The sequence below is a fragment of the Myotis brandtii genome, unplaced genomic scaffold, assembly GCF_000412655.1.
Source record: "Myotis brandtii unplaced genomic scaffold, ASM41265v1 scaffold339, whole genome shotgun sequence".
NCBI lineage: Eukaryota > Metazoa > Chordata > Mammalia > Chiroptera > Vespertilionidae > Myotis > Myotis brandtii.
In genome coordinates, this window is record NW_005363061.1 from 860,424 (window position 1) to 870,413 (window position 9,990).

Here is a 9,990-nt window from a genome sequence, read left to right on the forward strand (position 1 = left end):
AGTATTTCCAAAGGTAGCTTCAATAATAGATCCATTACAAATCATTTCACAGGGGATTTCAATAATATCCATTCCTAAATGAAAACTGCTATCAAGTTTGCCATCTCCAAGTTTTACTAACTATTCACTATAAGCAGAATCCTCTGATCTCATATTTGTTTTAAGAGACAACTTTCTGAAACATCCCCAAACATTATAGTACTTTAAATTCATTTGTACTATGTATGGCATAGCATGCGGTACAATGCTGAGACATTGTCGAAAATTCCCTCCAAGAAGGAGAACTTTCCCACCAAATACAACATTCAAATTCATAATTTCTCTTAGTAATCTGTCTATGGCGTTTATAGCATGATTGGATGCCATGGTGCATTCATCAATAATGAGAAGTTGGGCCTTTTTAATAGTTTTAGCAACTTCACTGTTTATATCGAGTCTAGAAATTGAAGTTTCATTTAATGGAATTGTTCATTTATATTGGGAATGAAAGGTTCTTCCACCGAGAAGTAAATTTGCAGCAATTCCTGTAGATGCTGTGGGTAAAATAGTACCACCACAACCTGTAATATAATGTATTAAAACTTTATAAAGATATGCCTCCAGGCTCCGAGGGCCCATTCCTGCCTCAAACCTCGCCCTCCTGGGAAACAGCTCCCACCATGACCTCTAATATACTGTATTAAAACTTTATACAGATATGCATGTGAATAGGATTCCTAGCTGGCAGGCCCCTGACAGCAAGCTGGCCACCTGTCGATTCCATGAGGAGTGGGGCTCCCTCCTCCCTCCTGTCAGGGTCTGGGGTGCAGGTGAATGGGGTTCCTGGCTGGCAGGCCACTGACAGCAAGCTATCCAACAGCAGATTCTGTGAGGAATGGGGCTGCCTCCTCCCTACTGTCAGGGTCTGGTTTGAAGGCCGGACTCAGTACTTACACACTCCGCTCTGAGGGTGGGTTCCTGCCTGAAACCTCGCCTTCCGGGGGGGGTGGGGGGGGACAGCTTGGGGAGGGCGCAGCCTTTTCCAAGACGACCCCTGCAGGACTGACTTCCTTCCGGTTGGTGGAGCTTCTAGACGTGATGTTACACCCAGGGTTTTTGTATAAGTAGATTTTAAATGCTTTATAAAAATTATTCTTAACTGCATAGGATTTGGTGTATAAATATATTCTTAATCCACTTAACCATTAATTCCCATGTTGTTGAAAATACTTTCCTGTTGTAAGTACTTTGTCATTAAAAATATATATTTTTATTGATTTCAGAGAGGAAGAGAGAGATAGAAACATCAATGATGAGAGAGAATCATTGATTGGCTGCCTCCCGCATGCTCCATACTGGGGATCCAGCCCCAAACCTGGGCATGTGCCATGACTGGGAATCGAGCCATGACCTCCTGGTTCATAGACTGCCGCTCAACCCCTAAGCCGTGCAGGCCAGGCTCTTTCATTTTAAAAAATCTTGTCCTTTTCCATGTTGCCAGGTATTTTGTTTTTATTATCCTATTCCTGGGTACTATGATTAAATATTCATGTAAGCTACTACCCATCGTCAAACAGACATCTCTATATTTATATTTCTTTATGGTATCTAATGGCTCGGGAATTGTTTTCTTAAAGAAATTTTCTTCCCCAAATTGTGTTGGTAGTATATGACACTTTCATACCTTGTGGATGCTCATTAAATGTTATTTCTCAGGATACTTTCCCATAGTAATTGGAAGGTAACACTGATCTCAGCTATTTCTCCTTGGCCACTATTTCCTTTTATTTCGTTGTACGTGTGTGTGTGCATGCTACCTTTATTTTAATTGTATGTTGTCCTCCTGAGTGATGTAGTTGAGGACAGTATCAGACTTTCAATCTTATGCACTCTGTGAGTATAGTTAATTTAATAATGCTGCTATCTTATTTTACCAAAAGTTTTAAAGAATAATGGTAGCGTACTAATAATATAATTAATAATATTAGTATTCAGCTTATTCTCAGTAAAATAGTCTATTTACAGTGACATCTAAGCTTTTTATTTTTCCTTCCATTTCCAGGTTGCCATCACGAAAGCCAAAGTGGATTTCTCCAGTGTAGTGTGCCTGCCCCCTTCCGTCATTGCTGTGAATGGGCTGGACGGAGGAGGGGCTGGCGAAAATGATGATGAACCAGTGCTGGTGTCCCTGTCTGCGGCCCCCAGCCCCCAGAGCGAAGCTGTTGCCAATGAACTGCAGGAGCTCTCCTTGCAGCCCGAGCTGACCCTTGGCCTCCACCCTGGCAGGAATCCCAATTTGCCTCCACTTAGTGAGCGGAAGAATGGTGAGTAGACAGGGAATTATTGCATTGCCTGGTTTGACTCAGGGTCTTATTTTATTTTATTTCTCTTAAAAGTTTCTTATACTCATACTCATTCTTGTAAAACAGAGAAATAGTAAGTTTAGGTGATCATTGTGAACCCAACATCTTCTTTCTGGGTTATTATAATTGCTTTTTAATTTGTCTTCCTACTTTTCTGCTTCTCCCTCCTCACTCCTTCCATAGATTCATTAATTCAGGAAATATTTATTGAGCATCACTGTATTATAAACTGTGCTAAAATTAGGGAGTGAGTTGTGTTGAATTGTATGTGGCTGTAATTTATTTTCATTGCTTTATAATAAATCCATTTTATGAATATATTGTAATTTGTTCATTTTACTTTTGATGGATATTTGGGTTGTTTTCATTTGGGACTATTATCAGTCATGGTCCTATGAAATTTTTGTACATGTCTTTTGGTATACTTGTTTGGATTTTTATTTGAAATATATCATTTGCCGAAACCGGTTTGGCTCAGTGGATAGAGTGTCGGCCTGCGGACTGAAAGGTCCTGGGTTCGATTCCGGTCAAGGGCATGTACCTTGGTTGCGGGCACATCCCCAGTAGGAGATGTACAGGAGGCAGCTGATTGGTGTTTCTCTCTCATCGATGTTTCTGACTCTATCTCTCTCCCTTTCTTTCTGTAAAAAATCAATAAAAAAAAATACCTTAAAAAAGAAAAAAAAAAGAAATATATCATTTATAGGTTAATGGGGAGAATATACACTTAAAACATTTTTAAATTTATTGAGTTTTGAGAGAGAGGAAGGGGGGAGAGAGAAGTATCTATTTGTTGTTCCACTTATTTATGCATTCAATGGTTGTTTCTTGTATGTGCCCTGACCAGGGATCGAACTCACAACCTTGGCATATTGGGGCAATACTCTAACTAGCGGAGCTACCCGGCCAGGGGCCACATTTTAAATATTGGGAATTCCCAACCAGTTGAATCTTTCAATAAAATAGGCCTCCTTTAATATCTTTCCTTTTTAAAAAAATTCTTTGTTTTTTGTTCATCCTTACTCGAGGATATTTTTTTCCATTAATTTTTAGAGAATGGAAGGGAGGGGGAGAAGCAGAGAGAAAGAAAAACATCAATATGAGAGAGACACATAGATTGGTTGCCTCCTGCTTGTGCCCCGACCAGGGCTAGGGATCAAGCCTGCAACCGAGGTACGTGCCCTTGACCAGAACCGAAACCGGGACCCTTCAGTCCTTGGACCTAGGCTCCATCCACTGAGCAAAACCAGCTAGGGCTCCTTTAATGTCTTTCCATAGTTTTATAATTTTCTACATAAAGGTCATGCAAATATCTTAATAGGTCTTTTTTTTTTTTTTGGTAGACATTATAAAAGATATGTTTTTATAAAATATTTTGGACTGTTTGGTGCTGGGGAATTGAAATACCAATTCTTTTCAAAACTCTTGTGGCTTTTCTACACCTATGCCAGCTACTTGGCATAGACCACCCTCCCACCCTCACCCCCCACCTCCTTTCTTGCTAACTCTTCCTTGTTCATGCATCACTCCTTTTGCAAAGCCTGTCCTAACTTACATTCATTGTTAAGTGTTTCTCTTTTGGTTTGTCCAGTTGCCCTTTATCATCTGACTTTATCACCCTATGTTATAATGGTAATTATCCACTCAGCAACATGAGTGACCCTTTGAAAACTGAAATCAGACATTGTTACACTCCTCTCAAAACCGTTAGTATCTTCCTAAAGACTTATGATGAAATTATAGTTCTTATGATGAGGCACTGGTATCCTCTCTGACCTGATTTCTTACCTTTGTTCTCTAACTCATTCTACTCTGTTCCAGCCACACTTTTTGTTTCTTTCTTTTTTTTTTAAACAGTGTAGTATTTTTAAAAAAATATATTTTATTGATTTTTTACAGAGAAGAAGGGAGAGGGATAGAGAGTTAGAAACATCGATCAGCTGCCTTCTGCATACCCCCTACTGGGGATGTGCCCACAACCAAGGTACATGCCCTTGACTGGAATCGAACCTGGGACCCTTGAGTCCGCAGGCCAATGCTCTATCCACTGAGCCAAACCAGTCAGGGCACACTTTCTGTTTCTTGAACATATCAAGTGTGCTCCTGTCGCAGGGTCTTGGTACTTGCTGTGCCTATACTGAAGTTCCTGCACAAATGTCATTTCCTCAGGGAGGCTTTCCCTGCCTATTTTATAAAACAATGCCTCCCATTACTCTGTCCTGCTTTGTCTTCCAAGCACTTACTATGATGTGTGTATTTGTGTGTTTATTATCTATACCACCCCCACTTTGATAAATTTCATAAGACCAGAAACTTTATTTTGCTCACAGGTGTGTATTCAACTCCTAGCTCATAGTGGCTACCAAATAAATATTAGTCGAATGAATAAATGAATGCTTTACTTGTATTTTTACATCCATAGTGGGACAAGTAATGAAAACTCAAGCAGTTTTTATTTTGGGAAATAGTGGATACTCAAGCAGTTTTTGTGTGTTCTTTTCCCATTCCTAATTTCTACCTTTTTACCCCCATATTGCATAGACTTTAACTTATTTATATATGTTAAGGGGAAAGAGTTAGTCCTGAGGGAAAAGCTGAACACGGAAAAAGGGAAAGGATAACTGATAGAGCAAGGTTCTTGTGGAGATAGGAGAGAATGGGATCCAAAGGTATTGGCTTTGTCTTGAGCAAGAGTGAAGACCAGCATTCTTTAGGGATAGGAGAATGGCAGTGAAGGTGATGACAGACAACAAACAACAAACTCCTTATATTTTGGGCATGGAGTGGAGAAAATTGGTGCTGACAGATGTGTTGGTCTCAGTGGAGTAGAAGGCAGCTGTTGCAGTTGGGGCAGAGGTGTTGGTGTATCTTCAGCCTTTCTTTCTCAACTCTTTGGTATATAAATCTGAATTTTTCCCCATTTTGAAAAATAACTCTCTAACCCTTGGAGTCAAACTCTTGAAAGTCGTTTACTTTCCCACATTTTAGAGCAGCCGTGGGCAAACTACGGCCCGCGGGCCAGATCCGGCCTGTTTGAAATGAATAAAACTAAAAAAAAAAAAGACCATACCCTTTTATGTAATGATGTTTACTCTGAATTTATATTACTTCACACAAACACTCCATCCATGCTTTTGTTCCGGCCCTCCGGTCCAGTTTAAGAACCCATTGTGGCCCTCGAGTCAAAAAGTTTGCCCACCCCTGTGCTAGAGACTTCACTGCATTCTGGCTTCTGTCCCTACCTCTCTTCAGAAACTACCATTGCCAAAGCCATTAGTGTTCTTTTCATTGTAGATCAGATAGGCTCTCTTTATTCTATTGACCTCTCTGCAGCTTTTGATATGGTGGCCACTCCCTCTGACCTGAAACTTTTCCTCCACTGGCTTCTGTGACATTACTCTTTCCTGGCTTTTTAAGCAGTTTTTAAGCTCTGCCTTTCCAGCCACTCTCTTTTCTGCTCAGATCTTTTGCTATCTTTCTCTACGCATCTCCTTAAATTTTGTTACTTCTAGGGCTTCTTTACTTCTTATTCTATATCTTTACCTTGAATGATTTCCCCCAGAACTTTGGCTTTAACCATCATCATATGCTGTTGATTCCCATCTTATATAGAGGTGGGCATAGTAGGTTAATAATAATAATAAATACAATAAATAATTTCTGTATAATAAAACCCTACTATGCAAATTGACCGAACAGCAGAACAACCAGCTGAATGACCAGTTGCTATAACGCGCAATGACCACCAGGGGGCAGACACTCAACGCAGGAGCTGCCCTCAGCCCACAGGCCCTGACCAGTGGCAGCAGCGGCAGCGGGGAGGGGCTGGTGAGCAGGCAGCGCTAGGCCAGCCAAGGCGGGTGCCAACGGGGGCCCCAATTGCCCCGTAGGTCACCCCACAGATTGGCCCTGATTGCTGGCCAGGCCTAGGAACCCTACCCGTGCACGAATTTCATGCATCGGGCCTCTAGTATAAGAATAAACTCTGTTTCACTTATAACTGTAAGCTTACTTTTGCCCACCTTGTAGGTCCAGGCCAAGTTTCTCCCCTGAATTTCAGACTCATATTCTTGGCTGTCTATTGAACACTCCACTGGCCTCAGTATTCTCAGAGTTAAACTTATTACCTCACCTGCAGTTCCTACTGAATTTTCCATTGTAGGAAACCATACCTCCATGCACCCAGATGTTCAAACGAGAGGGTTGTTTTGTTTTCTTCCTATATGAAAACAAAATATTTTGTTTTATAATCAGATAAAGTATAAGAAAAAAGAAAATAAAAATTTCCTCATAATTACTCAGTTCATTGATGGCCAGTGATCAGAAATACTAATTGCTTAGCAAAAATCACTAAAGTAACTGTCAAAATCAGATTCTGTTATTATAGAGAAAACAGAAAATGTTTATCAAGTTAAGAGAATAGGAAGTTGCAGAGTAGCTATTATCTTGGTGAAACATGCATATTGTTTTCAGCAACTATCAGGTGAATGTCTGGACAGGGGCAATATTACTGTCTAGTTGCAGGGCTTTTTGGGCCATAATTGGGTCTGCTGTTTGTGCACCTTGATGGTGCTTCTTCCTGTCAAAAGGGAAAGAAGGCTGGAAAATCATTATTGTATTTTACACTAAGTCTTCTTTGCATGGTTATTTGTAGGGAGGTAAAAGTAGGAGTAGAAATGGAAAATCCCTGAGAGGATAGTAAAATTGGAAAGTGGGGAGTTTAGAGCAGAATGATTTCTGGAGTTAGTGGAGCTGCTTTTTTATGGATGGTGTACCATGTGTTGAAAGGGTGGAGTGAGAAATTTATTGTTTTATATCTTTTATATAAAAGCTTATGTTATATAGAAATTCAGTGAGTTAGCAAGGGTCCTTGCAGGTAGTAGGCAGTCAAGGTCCTGATAGCTCTATCCTAAACAGAGGAGTTGGAGTCCTAATGAGAAAAGGTGCCTTTGGTCTAATTGGAAAAAGTTGATAAAGTTTCAAGGTGTATTTTCAAATATTACTTTTCTGTCTTCTTCTAAGCTGAGCACTTAGGTCTAAAAGATTAATTGATCCAACTGTGGATTCTGTGCAGCCTGAGCTGGGAGAAGCCTGGAGACCTCAGTAATCATCTAACCCCATCCTCTTTGGCTCCACCTAAAGGAGTTCTGGCACACATTGAATGAATGTGCCATACTGGAAAATTTAAGTTTCATTTTGCTTCTTCCATTAATGCTGTAGTGCTATTTGGCTGTCATTTCCTTATATCTATTCCTTCTTCATAATAACCTGAGATCAGTCTTTTAAGTATGAATAAGTTTTAGAACTGGCTGAGACTGCATAAAGCTATTTCAGGAGCCTCTAGAATGGGAGCTGAAATACTGTTTGTTTGTTTTTCTCATTGTAAATATATGGCATTTTAGTTACCCTGTAGGCTTTTATAGGAAAGTCTGGGAATTTTACCATAATTCATATTTCATGGCTTTTGTGGGAAAGTGCATACTATATTCCAAATGATCAGATTACAAATGAGCTTTTGGAGTATAATCCATTTATAAGTTGGAGATTTGCTTATATCCTAAGAGATGTGCCTAGGATTGGGAATTATAGAGTTGTGACACAGTGAGTAGTAATGACATGGAATGCATTACTCAGAAGACATTGCAGACAAAAGTTGGATAAATTAATGGATGACAAGTTCATAAAGATTTCCAAGAGAAAAATGTCATTTTTGGGGTTATATTCTTGACCTTTTATTTTGTCCTTGACTTTTAAAATTTTATTTTAGGACAGTCATTTGTGCCTTCCTGCAGTTCTATTTACTGGTGTGATCACTATGGAAATTAGTATTCAGCAGATATTTATAAAGTACCTATAGTAAATGAGACACTGAGGAAGACATTGAAAGGTTCAAAAAGTTGTACTACAGCTACTAGTTTTGCCTCCTTCCCTCCTATTCCTTTAATGAACAAACCATTAGCTCTTTTATCAGATCTAATAAATACCACATTTCTTTGTTTTTCCTTTCCATTTTAGGTAACACAAACTAAATTTGGGACTAGTGATCTGTTTATGGGGGATAATTTTTTGGATCATGGATTGAGGTTGAATATCAGGCAACATTTTTAAGCTGATGAGATTTACCTTTCCTCTTTCCTGCTTAGTCCCCCTTCCTAGGTGTCCCCCTTGATAGCTGTCCTGCACTTCTTGTGCTCTGGTTAACAAATCCTTGATTGGATATTAAACTATGACTTGGACTAGAGGCCCGGCACAGGAAATTTGTGTGCGGATATGGTCCCTAGGCCTGGCCTGCGATCAGGGCCATCTTCCCTGGCTGCCCACAGCCAGCCCTGAAACCGCCCCAGTTGTAGAGCTGACTGGCAGGCACCATATTTGAGTTTCCATCAGCCTGGCTCACCAATAGGAGTTCTTTATATGTTTGGAATACTAGTTTGTTGTTCTTAAATCTGCTATAGATAGTTTCTCCCACTCTGTAATTTGTCTTTATCATTCTCTTTATGGTATCTTTTAATTAAGAATTTCTAAATTTAATGTAATTGATTTCTGAGTCTTTTATAGTTAGTGAGTTTTGTGTCTTAATTTTTCGTATGGGGGTAAAGTACATTCCAATTCAATTTTTTTTTCAAATGGACTCTCATTTATTGAAAATACTGTTCTTTCCCCACTGATCAGCAGAGCTACCTCTTTCATATATGAAGGACCTACATACATGTGATGTGTTTCTGAGCTCACTATTTGTTTGCATTGGTCTTATTTGTCTACACCTACACCAGTACCTCACAGTCTTATCCTATATAATAAAAGAGAAACATGCAAATTAGCTGTCCCTCCGCTACGCTCAAGCCACACCCACCAGCCAGAATGACTATGCAAATTAATCTGACAAAGATGGCAGTTAATTTGCATATGCAGGTATCAAGTGCCCCAGGAGGCAATGGTGGCCGTGGCTGCGGGCTCCCGGGACCTTCGCAGGCCCTGGAGGCAAGGCCGTAGCCACACCCGCGGGCTCCCGGGTCCTTGCAGGCAGAGAGCGGGAGGTTTGGAAGACTTGGCAGAGCAGGACACCGCTGGACATAGAGCAGAGCGAGAGAGAGGGCGGCTTGGAGGGCATGGCTCCCTCTGTCGCCCCAGCTTCCTCATCACAGCTGTGGAAACTGACAGCAGGGAGGAGAAAGTCCCACCCCCACAGAATCAGCCAGAATCAGCCATTGGTCAGACAGCTGTCAGCGGCCTGATAGTCAGGACTCTCATTCACTTGCATCTCAGACCGTGACAGTAGAGAGGTGGGACTATGTCTAAAGAATAACTGTTGATACAACGTAGCGCTGCAGCCGAAAGATGCCAGCGTTATCGACAGAAAGTGTCTGCAGAGCAATGTGCATCTGATCTTGAAAGAAGGTAGTGCCTGCGACAGGATGTATTTGAATACCAGCTACTAGAAAAACATTGCTCTGATGCCGAAAAACACCGGCGTTATCGACAGAAAATGTCTAAAGACCAACGTGCCTTTGAAGTTGAAAGAAGGCGGTGGCGACGACAGAATATGTCTAGAGAACAATCATCAACAAGTACTACCAATACTGGTAGGAACTGCCTTCTCAGCGAAAATGGAGTACATGAGGATGCAATCCTCGAACATAGTTGTGGT

At 40.7% G+C, this 9,990-nt stretch overlaps 1 protein-coding gene across 1 annotated transcript in view; it reads left to right on the top strand.

Moving 5' to 3' along the window:
* MKL1 (megakaryoblastic leukemia (translocation) 1) overlaps positions 1-9,990 on the top strand; it is a 152,498-nt gene that overhangs the window by 30,885 nt on the left and 111,623 nt on the right. The window contains exon 3 of the mRNA XM_014543825.1: positions 2,042-2,303. Within this exon, the coding sequence (XP_014399311.1) occupies positions 2,042-2,303 (262 nt within the window). The remainder of the gene's footprint in view (positions 1-2,041; positions 2,304-9,990) is intronic.